The sequence below is a fragment of the Camelus bactrianus genome, chromosome 25 (genome assembly GCF_048773025.1).
Source record: "Camelus bactrianus isolate YW-2024 breed Bactrian camel chromosome 25, ASM4877302v1, whole genome shotgun sequence".
Lineage (NCBI taxonomy): Eukaryota > Metazoa > Chordata > Mammalia > Artiodactyla > Camelidae > Camelus > Camelus bactrianus.
In genome coordinates this window covers 11,024,891-11,041,823 of record NC_133563.1, presented here as the reverse complement: position 1 = coordinate 11,041,823, position 16,933 = coordinate 11,024,891, and the positions used below count along the sequence as shown (strand labels likewise).

At 35.4% G+C, this 16,933-nt stretch overlaps 1 protein-coding gene across 5 annotated transcripts in view; it reads right to left on the bottom strand.

The window, feature by feature from the left end:
* RIMS2 (regulating synaptic membrane exocytosis 2) overlaps positions 1–16,621 on the bottom strand; it is a 509,607-nt gene extending 492,986 nt beyond the window's left edge. For all 5 annotated transcript variants that reach the window (XM_045517246.2, XM_074352612.1, XM_045517245.2 and 2 more), the window contains exon 1: positions 16,438–16,621. In XM_045517246.2, the coding sequence (XP_045373202.2) occupies positions 16,438–16,613 (176 nt within the window). In that variant the 5' untranslated portion in view covers positions 16,614–16,621. The remainder of the gene's footprint in view (positions 1–16,437) is intronic.
* Positions 16,622–16,933: the final 312 nt, after the last annotated feature.

Here is a 16,933-nt window from a genome sequence, read left to right as displayed (position 1 = left end):
GTGCCCTGGTAATTCTTCACTTTCATAAACTAAATGTCTATTTGTATGAAAAAGTTCCACAAAGCAGTGGGGCCAAAGTAAACAATGCCAGCACTTTACCACAAAAGATTTTAACCCTTTAAAGTGTCTGCAAGTGAAAAATAACAAGCAAAGCATAACCGCAGAACTGTTTATTTCCCAATCTGCCTGGAAAGTGCCAAAGCTATATTTTAAATCAATAAACCAGAAAAGGGGGGAAAAAGAGACAAAGAATAATTGACACTTTCAACAATATGATTAGTAACTGTATTGATGGCATGTAAGAGGATACAGACAACTGTAATCAAAAAGATTATTAACTAAAGTTTTCATCACAGATTAATGAATCCACAGTAATCTAGTTAATAACTGACATTACAGTCCCTGAAGAAAAGTGACTAAAGATAAATTATCTGTCCTACAAAGAAGCCAAAAAATTAAATATTCAAATCTGTACATTAAGATTTTGAAATAATATTATAGAAATACTGTATAAATTTATAATGATAAGAAAGTATAAAGGTTCTACAACCAGGGTTTATTCTGAAAAACCTGAAGTTCAAGTAACACAATATTTTATTCCCAGAGAGGCTCTTGAATGGAAAAACTGGTAAACATGAATTCTATGTTAAATAAAGTTTTCAAAATAAAGAATCTAATCAATCCCAAGCTGCTACAATACCAACTACTTTTGGCTTTACACGAGAAATGAGTTCAAAATTCTACTCTGCTGTTCCACACCTAGGTGTGCTGTCTATGCGAAGGAAAAGCTTTCATTTTAAAGACTATGACTTAAAAATAAGCATTGACATTGTGATTCTTGCTTTACAGGTTTGTTGAAGGTTGATAATTGGCTTCAAAAAATGGCTTATTAAAAAATGACCAACTTAACTGACAGTTTCAAACCTCTGAATGAACTTAATCAAAAATTCCACAAACCGTACAAAAGTATAATAGTAAGTATAACAAAGTTCATAGATTCAAAGCAATAGCTCAGCTTCACAAAAATGCTAAAATGACTCATCAGTGATAGTCAATTTTATACAATGAGTCCTAATCAAGGTTAATACTGTATATGCTTCAAGAATGTCAACATTTTAAAATATTTGGTATTTTTTATAAGTTCACTTGGTTTGAAATCCATTCACACTATCAGAAGAAATTTCAATACTACATTTGTCAATGAAAGGAAAGGAAGAGCAGTTGAAGAACGTTACCACCATCAAAAATTTTAAGAGGATAAACTCTCAAAATTCTGCCTAATAGCATAAAAGGAGTTTCTATCAATCAAAGAAAAAGAAAGAAGTTACATCCTTCAATTTGCTACCAACTATTTGTATAGAATTTCTTGTCAATGGTGGCCAATAAGAATTTGAAGAAATCATCACTAAACAGTCTTGATTAGGAATTATGTGTATCTGTTTCAAAAATAAGTAAATAAACTTGATTTTTAAAGTTATGTTCATAAAGCCAGCTAAGTTTCTCATTTTAGATTTTGAAAAGATGTTATCTGAAAGTTTTTATAATTCAACATGTACTGTCTTCCATAATATCATGCATTTTGTTTTACTTATAATTGTATAATAGAAAATGTGATTTGTTTTTTCACAAAGTCCCATACAGACTCCCCCACATCTCTTTTCCAGTTTGCCCCAATATGACAGACACCTCTATTATCATTTTCTATGTGTGGCATGACATGAAAAAAGCTTAGGAAGCACTAAGTAAAGGAGTGTAACTATTTAGCAAATACACATAGTAGAAGCAGAGAAAACAAGACTGCAAATAATAAAACAAGGAATAGATCGCGATAAGCCTTGTCTGCCATGCTAAGAATTGTATACTTTTACCAGCCTTTGTCAACCAGAGATCTGGAAGAGAATTAAGCTCTAAAGTCCTAAAGTATCCACTGTATGTAATACATTAACTTATGTCTTATGCATCTAGAATGGCACTAGTTACATACCCATGCCAGGGAGAAGTAAGAAAATAATTACTCATCATTCTGTGTGTTCAGTGGTTCAGAGAAGGAACTCCAGTTAAAGGCTACATGCAGCCACTATTGGGAACACACCGAAATTTTAAGCAGAAGAGTTACGTGATCATATTTTTCAGGTATAAAGCTCTTTCTGGCAACAATACCATCTAAATCACTTTAAATAAAAATTCAAGTGATCTGGGATCAATAAAGATCCCCATATTAATCTATTTAAGTGAGCTTACAGCAGCAAAATCTAGTTCCAATTCTTTCCTTTAAATATTATTTTAAATGGCTGGTAATAATGATAACATCAATGGCCACTGTGATTATGAAATTAACATGTTACAGCACTTTACAGCTCACAGGCACTGTCATTTACAGTGTCACTAACCCTACACAAAGATAACACAGACATCTAATTCTTTACGCATGATTCCAAAATCCAAAAGCTCTGAAAACAGAACTTTTTTGTAAGCCACAATTCCTGATTTGAATTAGCATGAGGCTATATATTGTCTTTATTTAACACACTTTTAAATATTCATAAGTTTCACTGGAGAAATATAAATATGTTTGCTTAGGGGCTGCTGTCCTGACTCCACTAAGAGTTACATATTTACATGGTATATGCACTTTACATTTCTAAAATCCAAAACACCTGAATTCTAAAACACATCTGGCACTACGAGTTTCAGTTCAGGGATTTTGGATCTGTTTTCAATCTCCATTTACAGAGTTTAGGGAGTTTGAGTGACTTCAAAGATAACACAGCCTGTAAATGACAGAGCCAGGACTCTAATCTGGATACATAAATCTTGATTTTATCCCTTATCCAAGACTGACCATAAATGAAAAAACCTTTTTCTGCATAAAGACATTTTATATTTTATGTAGTATCATGTAAGCATAAGTTAATATAAAATTTTTAATGCAAAATTAAAAATTAAAATCTGTATCTAACCTTCAAAAATACATATTTCCTGCTGCTTAAATATTTTCAGCCTCATTGTTTTATACAAATGAAAAAGTTTACTGTTGGATTTGAGATCATTGACCTAGAAGTCAAGAGCACCATCAATTTTTATGTTGATACACTACTTTTCACTAAAATTCATAAAAAACACAAACCAACAAAACAGTTTTTAAAGAGAGAATTATAAATAATTATCCTAGGGATTGACAAATTTTCTAGTACCAGCCCTGTCAATCTTGTGGTAGTGCTATTTTTCAATAAATATTTCTGATTCTCCCTCTATCCATGTTAGGACTGCTCTTTTCTATCCTGAGTTAGGCATGATCATGTAACTTGCTATGGCCAATGAAAACTAAGCAGAAGTCATATACGTATTTCTGAGAGGAAACTTCAAGAGACAACTTCGATTCACCAGTCTCTCTCTTCATCTGCTCTCAGAGTTCCAGACAGCTTCTCCAACAGCCTATGTTCCAGAATGAGGATGACATGGAGTAAAGATCCCAAGTGACCCAGAAAAAAGACATAGCATGGGAAGGAAATAAACCTATGTTGTTTTAAGCTACTGATATTTGGGGATAGCATAGCCTACTATAAATTTATAAATGTACTGCCTCTCAGCTCCAAATGCACCCTCTCTGTCCTGCTTGGTGATACTGGATCTGGACTCTGTAACCATTTCTCCTTTAACAGTTGGCACAATGTTAAGCTTTATCAGTAGAAGGAGCTGGAGCAAAAGCAAGAAGGGTCTTCTCTTTCTGGTTCTGGGTGTTTTGTGGTTTTCTCTGGGATGCTTGGCTGCCAGGATACCCAGTGGCACTCACCCTCCTAGCACATTTCACTAGCACCCCAGTAGGCATCTTTCCAGAAATTTCAACAGCATCCCAGCAGGCAGTATCCCAACAAGTCTCGCAGACATCCCAATAGGGGGCTCCCCAGGGAGTTTCCTGAGCACTCCAGCCAGCCTCTCAGCAAGCCCCACAGACACCCTCAAAAGTGAGTTCCTGCTTGCCTGCCCCAGCCTGTGGCAGCTCAACAGGACACTGCCAAACCCTCCAACAAGGGCTGAATTTCAGCCTTAGCCATGGGGGAAAGGGCCTCTTCCAAGTTCGTTCCTTCCTTGGGTACTCAGCCTCAGCCCTAAAAGAGATGGCCGCTTTCTGCTACAGGTAACACTTTTTATTAAAATTTCCCTGTTCAAATTACTATTGTAGTTTCTGTCTCTGATTAGACGCTGAGATCTAGTCTACTCCAATGTATAAAACTATACACAACACAACATGAATTTGTATTAGTAGTTTTGAAGGACGACCTTGGTTTTCTTTTTCTAGATATTTCATAGCTTCTTTAATGTTTTACATACCAAAGTTAAAATAGTTTATTATATTTTAACCACTGGCATAAAATTTAACTCATAATACATACTATGTCTTTTTATTAAATTAGACTTCTTGGCTAAGAAAAATAATATAGGAAAGCACACTTATTGTGGGGTAAGAAATGGCTTTTCAACCAAACATGCCAAGAAAAACTATATTCTTGTCAAAAGATTAAATCCAAATCTTTACTCATACTACAATATAAAGTTTATACTGCATTTTGAAAAATGACCATCAGATAATGAAAATACTGCACTTAGAAAGGTTTCAATAACTCTTCACTATGTTAGCCATATGGCAAAATTATTTTTCCACAATCTATAAAAATATATCCAATTATTAACTAAAATGACTACTTAGGAAGAGTACTGAAGTATTCTCTATGTGCAGAGCTCAGAACAGTTCTCACTGTCTGCCCCCAACCTCCCAACCTCATTTCCAGTTAGAACAATATTTTAATTCAAGAAGAAACTGTTAAGTAAATGAAAAGTGAAGAGCATATTGGCAGCAATTTGAGGGCAATAAAGTATTATAAACCTAAGGAAAAGTACATTGTAAAATATTATTTCAGAAAAGTCATTCTAGAATTTGTGTCTCTGAATACAAAATATATTTTTAAAAATAAAAGTAGCTCAATGCCTAATTTATAAAAAACATATACCCAAACTTATGTCTAGTGCGCTCACTAAAGAAATGTAGGGAGAATAATGGCCCCCTAAAGATGTTCCCATTCTAATCCCAAGAACATGAATATTATGTATCCTTACCTGGTCAAAGGGATTTTACAGATGTGATTAAGATGGAAAGATTATTCTGGAATATCTGGGTGGGCCCAATCTAATCATATGAATCCTTAAAAGAGAAAAATCTTTCCCAATTGTGGGCAGAGAGAAATGCAGTGACAGAGGTAGGGCAGGGAGATGCCATCATGAGCAAGAAAATATCCCCTCTCTAGCTTCCAGAAAGAAACAGCCAGTTCTTTTTATTTTAGTCCAGTGAGATCCATGTCAGACTTCTGACCTACAGAATCATTAAGATAATAAATTTGAGTTGTTTTAAGCTACTAAGTTCGTTAGCAGTAGAAAACTAATACAAGGGATACTATTTATAACCTTGGAAGACCTGGGTCTCACTTCATTAAATAAAGTAGCAATGCCCTTTCAACAGGTATTAAAATACTGGGGATTCATAAAAGTATTTATTAAAGATAAACTGGATTGATGTTCTCTACAGTTATCAATGCATTCCTCTTTTAGGTAATTTATTTATTTAACAAACATGCCATTTATCTTCACTTACAATGGACCACCCACTGGGAACACTGTCCTTTCTCTACAATCTGTTAGAAAAGAAGAAGTCAACAACTGTAACATAATAAAGTGTGGTTATTAAGAGTGCAAATTCTGGAATATAACTGCTTGGGTTTAAATCCTGGTTCCCTGCTGAAAACTTTGAGCACGAAACTTGAGTTAATTCTTTTCACTTATAAAACTGGGAAAAATAATAACTACCTCATAAGGTTGTTGTAGGGGCTGAATCAGATAATGCATATATAAGATAGCATAGTAATAGCACAGTAAGTATTCAATATTAATGTATTAACACAGTAAAAATTATAATAGAGGTATATAGTAAGAGTTATGAGAGCACAAAGGAGAGTCACCTAATGCAGTTTCCAAAAGGTTGGAAATCTGAGATGAATCTCAGTTAAGAACTAGTAGGACTTAGGCAGAGAAACATGGTTAGGGCTTTCTAGGTAAAAGAGAACAGTATACACTAAACTACAGACAGAAGATGGGAAGGAAAAAAAAAAAAAAAGAACTCATTTCAAATAGTTTGATACAATCAAAACAGGCAGTGCTCATGAAAGACTAGCAGGATATTACAAGGGATAAAACATCACAAAGGGACTCCTATGACATACCTACACGTTTGGACTGTATTGTAAATGCACTGGGGAGGCACTGAATACTAAGCACACTAAAATAGATGTGTGTGCTACAGTGCTGTAATATTATAGAGGCTGGATTTGAGAAGGTAAGCCTGAAGCAAACATCTCTGTTTAGAACTGAATAATTAAGGAAAATGTAATAAAGACATGAAACAATGCAATGATGATGAAGATGGAGAGAAAGAGACATTTCAAAGATACCTGGGAGATAATAATGACAGGATTTAATAACTGATTATATTTGAGGGCTGAGCAAAGGGAGGAAATTAGAATGACTCCCATGACTACCAAGTTTTATTAACAAATGTTTATTCACTGACAACTCTGTGCCTGATACTGCCCTGGGCATAAAAAGATGATTAAAACTTAGTCTATGACGTCAAAGAAACCAGTTATACTAAGAAGAACATAGAGATTAGTTAACTAAGATTGAATATCAGAAACATTATAAAATAATTATATAAAAAATGCTATAGAAATTGAAAGGAGAGACACCCAACTGGTGGAAATGCATCAAAGAGATGTATCTCTTCGCAGCAATGGAGCAGGGCCCAAAATAGCATGTCACGGAAAGAGTAACAACATGTGCATAATCAAAGACTTAAAGCATGTGACATATAGAGGGGTTCATTAAAAGGTTACTATGGTTATATAGAAGGAAGTGGTTGTGAATACCTGAAGTCATGATCCATTCACACTCATAATCCCAATAAATTTTTACTGATCTACAGTGTGTCAGTCTGGGTCCTGGCAGGAAACAGATGACATGTTCAAACTGAGTAACTAAGGAGAGCTTAATAAAAGGACTGTTTTATAAAGGTGTGGGCAGGATTAAAGGGATGGGGGCTAGCAACAGTGGAAAGCAATTTCCAGAACCAGAATAAAATAGCTATACTAGGAGGGCCACCAGATGGAACTGCTGATTTCAGCAGAAAGACACAGCTACTGCAAAGGCCTGGTATGGAGGAAGCCTGGGAACATAAAATCTGGCCTCATTCTCCTTCCATCCAATCTGCCAATGTCTCACATCAACAGAATCCAAATGGAGATCGGAGAATAAGGGAGCCTGGTGCAATCCATAGAGGTCAGCCTCCTACATTACACAGCAAAGTGGGGAAAAAATGGAGTAGATCTGAAGGGGTAAATGGAAAAATATGTAATGTGTGGTGATAAAATTCAACAATATTCAATTATATCTCTCTCTGATCTTATAAAACTTACCTCCCAGTTCTGTAAATCTTTCTAACCTTTAGTTTGGAGATGAAGTTTAAACATCAGACTTTAACCTGAAAAACTTTTAACTTGAGGTTTCAATTTGTTCTGAAATGGATCCTTAGCATTGTGAATTTTTCTGTCTCATCGTTAAGTCTATATGCTATGTCAGCTTCCACAGCAAGTTATCTCTGTTAATACACAGAATATGAACCTTCAACAACAAATCGTACAGCCCAATTGTCACCAAGCAGACGGAAAAGACACTTCCTGATAATTTTCTCTTTCTATAACCCAACGTCTAATCCTATTTCTAGAACTTCCCATCACAAAATCAAACAAAATTTATCTCTTTTATAATAAAACACTTTTTGAAATTCTGCAATAATTCAGTAACTTCATACAAAGAGGAACAGAATCTTTATCAACTGCAGTGTGTCATTTCCATGGCTAATCTCCTCTCTAAATTTTCCTAAAATACACTCACATTTCCAAAATTCCCTTAGAAGTGATGTGGGAATACATATTAAAAAAAAGAAAGAAAGAAATTTGTCCTGTTAAATCTAAAATACACAATAAAGATTGTGTCATAGTTAAAAACACCCAAAGAATGGAAAAAAAAAAACCAGATGGTGAGAAATTCACTGAGACTAAATTGTCAAAGGGAGCAAGGAATATTCAATAAAAGACAGATCTGGAGTTTTGAAAAGATTACATGGTGTTAATAGAAAAAAGTTTTATAAGCTAAGATATTTAGTAGGGTTCCTTCCAATTATGAATGCATTCAAATAGTCCTGACCTCATTCTCCTCTTTTTCTTTACCTTTTTTTCCTCCCTTTTTGCCTTTTTTATTACTGCTCTATTATTTCCCATCCTATCCCCACTATATTCCAAGTTGCATTCACTTCTAGTACTCATATTCATGGTAAAAACACTTTAGAATAAAACAGTAAAAGTCGCTTCCCATCACCATCTCAAGAGAACACTGGTCCTGAAACTAGACAGGTTCAAAGCACTGACCATCAATGAGATGAGGAGATACAATAGACAAATATATATTATATATAGCAGTCAGCTGCAAGCCAGGCATCATAAGAGATAACTTTACCCTTTACACACAGTTGTCAAATCCTGACCATTTGGCTCCTAAATTTTTCAAAATCTATCTGCCTCTTCACCTTCACCATAATTGCTTTATCTCACATCTTCATCATTTTTCCCCTGGATTACTGTAAGAGTCTCCCAACTACTAACCTTGTCTCTAGCATGACATGTTCTCATCAACCCATTATACTTGTAAGAGTGGGTGTTTTTGTTTTTGTTTTTGTTTTTGTTTTGCAACAAAAGTCTGATTATATTGCGGCACAGCTTCAAATCCCTCTTGGACTCCCTACTGCCTTCAGGATTAAATCCAAATTGAAAGAAGAGGACAAAAAAATCTTTAAACTCTGACCCTTGCCATCCCTCCAGTCTCCTCTATCAACTCACTTCCTTTTGAATCTTATGCTCCAGACCTTCTGCACCACTTCAAGTAAATTTCTGGAACATTCCCTGACTCTTTTACATATATGAAAGGCAAAGATTGAGGGGAGAGACATGTAGGAGTTTTAGTATTTTTGTTCAAAGTATCTTCCTCTACCTCTCCCAGCTAACATTTACTAAGCCTTTGAGACTCAGCCTAGATGCTCCTCTTGTATGAACAGATCCATGATACACTGTGCGCAGTGGTCTCCCAGAACTTATTGTGCAGTATTTTAATTGTGGTTTACCCTGATTCTTTAGTGAGTTCCTTAAGAGTTAGCTGATAATGGTTAAAAGTGTTTTAACACCCAGAGATACCTGCATTTCGTTAAATGGCTAGAGAATACAAAAGTATCTCTAATCTCTAGTACCTTTAATGTCTAGGAGTGAAATTTCTAGAGATTTTGAAAGAATAAACCATCTGACACCCTCAAATGATATCAAAAAGACAGTAAACTACTCATTAGATTAGTTTAACATATTTTTACTATGGGTATAATGTACTAAAAACACCTTTACAGTGTTTTTTCATGACACTTTACATTTTTATGTATTCATGTAATTATGGTTGGCCTTAGACTGCTTGCTCCTGGAGGAAATGAATTATTTCTAACCAACACATTCTGTACATTCCTTACCATTCAGCTCAGTTAAACATATTGGAAGTTGGCAAATACTTTAAAAGTAAAGTAATAATTTTTAAAGCAAAATGTTCCTTAATTTGTAATATTCCTTAGATGGAAAAATGATATATAACAATATTCTTCTGGTTTCTAGTCAGAAAAGATATATTCTTAGTCCAAAAGAAAGATGAGCTTCCATAATACAAAAATACTACAAGTTTGCTTCTAATAAAGTAAGCAAAATTGGATGTATATTTTGAAATTATCCTGAATTACCAAAAATGGGCACTGCTACCTAAAACCTTTTTCTTTCAGATTATCAAATTTTACCTTGAAAGCAAGCAATATCTAAATGAACATTTAATTTCTAAATGAGTATTTAATTCCCAATGTTTCATTCTTTCACCCAGCTAATATTTTTGAGTATTACAATGTACAAGGCGTTGTGTTAGATTAGAAGCTGAGGATGAAATGGTAAACAAGACAAACATGGTGTCTGCTCTCTGGGAGTTTATAATCTAACAGGGCAGACAGCCTATAAACAAAGAACTTGTAAATTTTCATAAGCTTAATTGGAGAAATATTAAAGATGTGATAAAGAATAAAGGAGAGAACCTACTTAAGAAAGCATGGTCAGGAAAGAGCGCTCTAAGGAGACAAATTTGAAACTAAGGCCAGAAGGATGAGAAAGAGGCAGGCATACAAAAATTGTGTGTATCTGAAAGGCAAAGAAAAGGAGACAAGCACTCTAAGCTCTAATAACCATGCTTCAGAATTAGATTAACCTGGTAAGATTCTCTGTGTTCTCATATATAACATGAATAAGACAAAAAAGTAAATTCATATATTAATTTACTAATAGAGTGAAAAATTGATTCAAGCAAACTTAAGAACAATCACAAAGTAATTTCCACAAATTGGTTCCCTCACATTCACCTAGGACAATCAGTATCTTGCCAATAACCAATAACATGGTGTCAGTATTATCTTCACTGCTGTATCTTAAGTTATCAGACTCCCTAATAATGGTTTTTTCTGAGGAAACTGCTTCTAATTAGTCACTTTCCCTCTCCTCATCCCTGGTCTTTTAGACAAATAATGAAGTCACCCAAAAGTCCTCTGGGTGTATTTTGACTTCCCAGTAGACAGGAAAAAGAATCTCTTAAAAAAGAAAAAAAAGGTGGGGAGATTTCACCAATGAATGCTATAATATTAAGGTCTGGAGACTCTTCTCTTATCTATAATCAGTTAATAACAACTACTTATTGCACACCTACTTGTGCCAGGACACTTAAATAGTCTATATTGATTACAGCAATCCTTCAAGATAGGTATTAATTACTCAGATAATACCGATGAGGAAACACTGGCTCAGAGAGCTTAATAATGTAAGCAAGACCTTACAGTTATTAATTAGTAAAGTGAGGTTTCAAGTCAAAATCCATCTGACCCATCACACTTGCCTCCACTACCTCTCTCTTTATCACACTGTACAATAAATTTTTTATCAATATGTACTATCAACAAGAAGATATTATTTAACTGTCTTAGTTACTTTAAAATATAGAATATATATAAAGAATTTATTTGGTATTTTCTCATAAAATGCCAATTTTTTAGAATACATTTTGAATCCCTAAAACCTATAGATTTTCAAGTTTTGACAATGACTGTGATTATTTACACATATAATAATGATTTTTATTTAAAAGTCTTCATGATTAAATTGCATCATTTATCTGACATGCCACACTCTTAAAATTTCACTTAGCTATAGGAAAAAAATATGGTAGTCTTTTAAATATTACAATGAGGAAGATCATTCTGAGCATATCACAAACTCAAAAGTCATAAAATAAAATTAAAATTTTTAGTATTTTTTAACCCTGACTAGTAAAAAAAAAAAAAAGTCATAAACAGTCATAAAACAGATGAGAAATAAAGAGCTTCTACAAATCACTAAAAATGACCAACAGAAAAGAAATACAGAAGGCTCTAAACAAATGTAAAAGGCTCTAAACCTCACTGATAATAAGAAAACTGCAATTAAATCTAGAGTAGTATACTTTTCACCAAAATTCTGGCAGACTATCACATACTGAGTTAGCGATGTTGTGTGAAAATCTCCCTAGTACATGTCACTTAATGCATATTTTTTCTATGAAAGTAAATGTGGCAGTATTTATTAAAATTTAAACTTTTTATTTTACATAGTTATAAAAAATATAAAGGTACATTTTGTGACCTTTTGATCAAACAATTCCATTTCTAGGAATTTATTTCAGAGATATATTCACACATGTAGGAAATAATATCTGTACAAAGATATTTATCACAGCATTATTTCTAATGGCAAATAATTAGAATCAACTTAAATACCTAAAAAAGTATGGTACTAGTTAAAGTACAGAACATTCATAAAATGGGATATTATGCAGCCATTAAAATGAATTAAGCAGTTAGATATTCACAGGTGTGGAACTGATCTCCTAAAAAGTAAATTGCAGTTGCCAGGATTATCTGACCAGCAGGGAGTATAACAGGTTGTAGCACATTATTATGAAAACATTTTAGACATTTAAATCATTAAACACTTATCTCTATTGGGAAAAAAAAAGTAAACTGCAGGACAAATTTGTGTTTTTTATGTTTACATATATACACCCATATATGTGTGCACACACATACATACATACACAGACACACAAAATTTGATATACACACATAACTACCCTTATTTCTGAAAGAGTATACAATAGCTGGCAACAGCAGTTGCCTCTAGCTAGGGCATACAGGTAACTAAGAAATTTTGTACCATATATATATATTACCTATTAAAGAAGTTTATAAGTTGATTTGGGAAAGTACCTTTAAAATTGAATTATTAAAAAATTAGAACTGCTTACCTATGTTTTCAATATAAGCTAAATTACACCTATGTTTCAAATATAAGCTATTACCTTGATCTATCGTGGAAATTTTTACTTATCATGTTCTTTTACTGGGGGAGCAAATTATCCCTTTGATATTAACATAAAAATCTAAACTAAGAATGAAAAGATAATTTACATGTCAAGAAACACATAATTTCTAATTTGTTGCGAAACCACCTCATCTAAAAGACTATGATATGCAGTAGTAGAAATTCAATAAATATTTACTGAATGAATGCTTTTCTATTGATCTCAATGGGTTTACTTTCCTCATACATTTTTTTCACAACATCACATCAAAAACAAACAAAAAACAACAAAAACTCACTGGAAAATATAAACTTTTAATAAATCATGCACTTTTTTCAAAAAATGTTTCATTTTCCCAACAAGATTGGTAAACAACCTCATTAACATTACTACAAATTAAATCAACATTGTTTACTAGGTACCTACTATGTTTGGGTTGTTAAGGATGCTGCAAAACACAAACCTAAAGAAGGGTACATTTTTATTCTAGCCCTCTAAAAGTTTAGTCTTGAAAGACAAGGCTTAAAAACATTAATCAGTAAAAGGATATTAAAGACTACTGATAGATTGAGATATCCAAAGTAAAACTGTTTAAGGAATTCATGTAAGGATAAAAAAGGTAATTACTGATCTACTGATGGATCTATCAAGATATAAAAATGCTTCCAAAATCCTAATATCTCAGTCACATGTAAAATGGTATTATTTGATGGTGATCAAAGACTTCCAGAGTATGTGGATATTCAGCTAGGCTTTGAAGAAATTGCTAATGATCAAATGAAAAAATTGCTAATGAATAAATATAAATAATTCTTTAATTATTCAGGCTCCTAAAAAGAGAGATTACTGTAGTGGTCTCCATCAATTTTTATTGCTTACCTCTCTCACTAAAAATATCTCAGGCATGAACTTTTTAATATAAATATTTATTTATAAATTATGTGTATTTTTATATTGTCAATCTACATATTAAGTATTAGTAAAGCTTAATTTCTTTTTTAAGTAAAAATATAAATGTAAATGTAAGTTTTATTTATTTTCTTCCTGTATTCCAATACATCATTTTATGATGCTCTTGGGTATGCACACTACACTTTGTATGAATATTTACTATGAATATTGAAACTCACAGATCATGCAAAAATATTTTCATCTAATAATTTCAATTTTTCACACAGCAAACTTATTTTTTAACATAGTTGTTAAAAGGCAGCAGGTATGAATTTGAATTTCAGTTTATTTCTCTCTGCCCGTGACCTTCTCTCAGAATAAATGTTAACATGCAATTAAATGGACATCACTGAAAAGAAACAAAGTATAGTCATAATCAGGTAAATAGCCCCTAAAACTTAATAGGAAATAGTAATCATTGAAGAATATTATCATTTTTTCTTATACATAGCATTTTAACTGAATACCTAATATTGATACTATATTACTTAATAAATTGTCAAATTCTTCAAACCAACTTGTCTCATTATTATAATTCTATTATAAAGTCTATTTTTTCTTCATTTTCCTTGCCTACTCTTATTTTATTACAAAGGCCAAATGCATTTTTAAAGAACATTAAAAATTAAAGTTTCAATATGTTGTGCTTTAACCTCCAAATAACTTCCTGTTAAAATGAATACAAAAATAATTCTGCAACCATGTGGACCCATTTTGAGATATGACCCCTTCCAAGATTAAGTTAGGTAAAAATGCAAACATATATTTTAAATAAGTATGAATAGATTTTTCATCAATGTAACTTCATAGACATGAATAAATGTTTAGAGAGTGTTTGTTTATACCTACACTGTGCAAATATGAATGCACAAGCATTATATGCATTTGCAGAGTATGCAAGTTTACAGAGAAATGTGATATATTCACATGTACTTCCCTGAAAAACCCTTTCACATTTTCCAAACATAACATACTGTTCATTTTGAGTAATTCTTAATTCAGTACTCTAAAGTACTATGGAACAATAGTGAACTAGCCAATAAATATGATTTAGCATACCATTAAAAAAAAATTCTACATTTAAATACGTGGGTAAAAGAAATACAACTACATTTAATTTGAGCATCATTTTGGTAATACTTATTTTATAGCAATTATAGTAAAAAAATAAAGATTCATATATCTAAATAGTAAACTAAGTCATCAGAAGCTTGGCATTATTAGTAATATATAGTAAAGTTAAGCAAAGTCAGGAGTATGCTCAAAAAGCTTTTAAAAATAATGTTTTATTCTTCCATTAGTTGAAATAAGCAACTTAAATCTCTTAACATTTTTTTATTTCCCAAGCCTACTAATAAATCACATTCCCAAACAAGTATTCAAACCCAGAAATTAGCTTTGAAGAAGTAATTCTTTATTTCAGTGAATATGTTAGGAAGACATTTGCTCTTAGTCCTTCAATATTTTTCTAGAACTAGCATTTTTCTTGGATATGTAAAGATATTTGATATGTTTGTTATCATATTATTTAAAGTAGTATTTTTCATTAAAATATGGAAATATGGATGTATAGACAGAGAATTGTTTCTTTGTAAAGTGCTGAAGAGTACTGAATTCAACAACCTGTTTTTAAAATTTAAATGACTAGAGGTCAGTGTGTTAGTTAATTCCTAGAGGAATTCTACACTTTCAATTGTGTGCTTCTGTGGAGAATATGGGGAAAGTATATTTGATAACCTGCAAAAGATCTGTAGCACCTTTGGCATATAAACTGAACAAGTTAATCTCTTAGTGAATAATGCATTTTCAGCAAAAAGGAGAGTTGAGTTGGAAAAACATTAAAACGGTTACACATCTTCTGCACAATCCCTTTCACATGGTAACTTAGCAATCAAATAACCATAAAACATTTAAAAGCAAACCTGCAGAAACAAATTTCTTTGCTAGACTAACAAGAAAAGGAGTCAAAGCTACAGACATCTGTCTGGACAGTTCCCTGGTGCTGAAGTTACATAGCCGCTAAACCGACGCCTGGGTGCTGCTTTCACCCTCCCACCCTGAGCAAAATTTTGGCTGCCTAGACTATGAGCACGAATAGTATACGCTCACAAGGTGGGAAGCATCCCAAACTGAATAGGAGGGACTGGAGTCTCTTCAAGGATTAAACGGATTTACTAGTTGCAAACAGGAAGAGCAGCAGAGTGCAGGGTGTTAGAACACTCCGAGGGGGAGGGGCTGGAAGATGGCGGCGGCCGCACACCCACCCGAGATGCTATAGAGCTTAGGCCCTTAGCCCGCACGCCGCCCTCCTGCCCGCGGCAACCATGGGCATCTCTGCTCTTCTCAGCGGTGGGGGCGGAGCCGCCCTGAGGAGGCGCGGACCAGGGACCCGCGGCGGTGCCATCATTCCCGGCCGCCGCGCCTTTGCCCGGTCCCGGCTGGGGAGCACCTGTGCACGGCCATATTGGATTCCTTGCCCCAGTCACCGCCTCCGCACGGGGGCGGCGGGAAGGGAGAAGGGACAAGGAACGCGCCGAGCCTGGGTGCAGCCCCAGCCCCGCCAGGGCCCGGGAGCCGAAATGGCCCGCGGGGAAAGCCGGAAGGACGCCCGGGAAAATTACAACGCCCAAAGGCTCGTCACCCTCACCTCAGCCGGCCTCGGCACCCTCCCTCCCCGACACACACCCCCGCGCTCTGACACCCGGAAAGCAGCCCCGGCGGCCCACGCCGGCTGCAGCCCTCGTGGCCCAGGCGCAGCCGCCGGGAGGGAGGGCGGCGATCCGAGGCGCGCAGGCGGCCGTAGGACAGCAGCCGAGGGGGCGGAGGACAGGGAGGGAGGGAGGCGGGAAGATGGAGCCAGGTTCTTACTTGAGCACCGACTGCTCCTTCTCCTCTTCTTTCTTCTGCCGGTCCATGACGGCCAGGATGATTTTCCTCTCCTCCTCCGTGAGGTGGCTAAGGTCGGGCATCTCTGGCTGCAGAGGCGGCTGAGAGGCCACCGGGGTGGGAGCCGGGCGGCCCCGCGGCCCGACAGGAGCCGACATGTTTGGTGGAGCCTAACCACCCTAGTGAAGCAGGGAGGCAACTCCACTGGCGGCGGCGGCGGCGGAGGCACCCGCGCGGGCAGCTGGGGCAGCCTCCGGCGCTGGGACAAATACATACAAATCAATGGCCTTCAATCCGAGGCGACAGCCCCCCTCCCCCAAGATAAAAAGAGCGAGGGGGAGGGGAGGGCGAGCGCGGGGGGAAGGGAGGGCTGAGGAGTGCGCTCCGGGAAATGTTTCTTCTTCCCGGGGGCAAAGGGCTGGCAAGTGAGCGGTTTGGGGGAGAGAGAAGCGGGAGGCTGGGCTGGGACGCGGAGTGC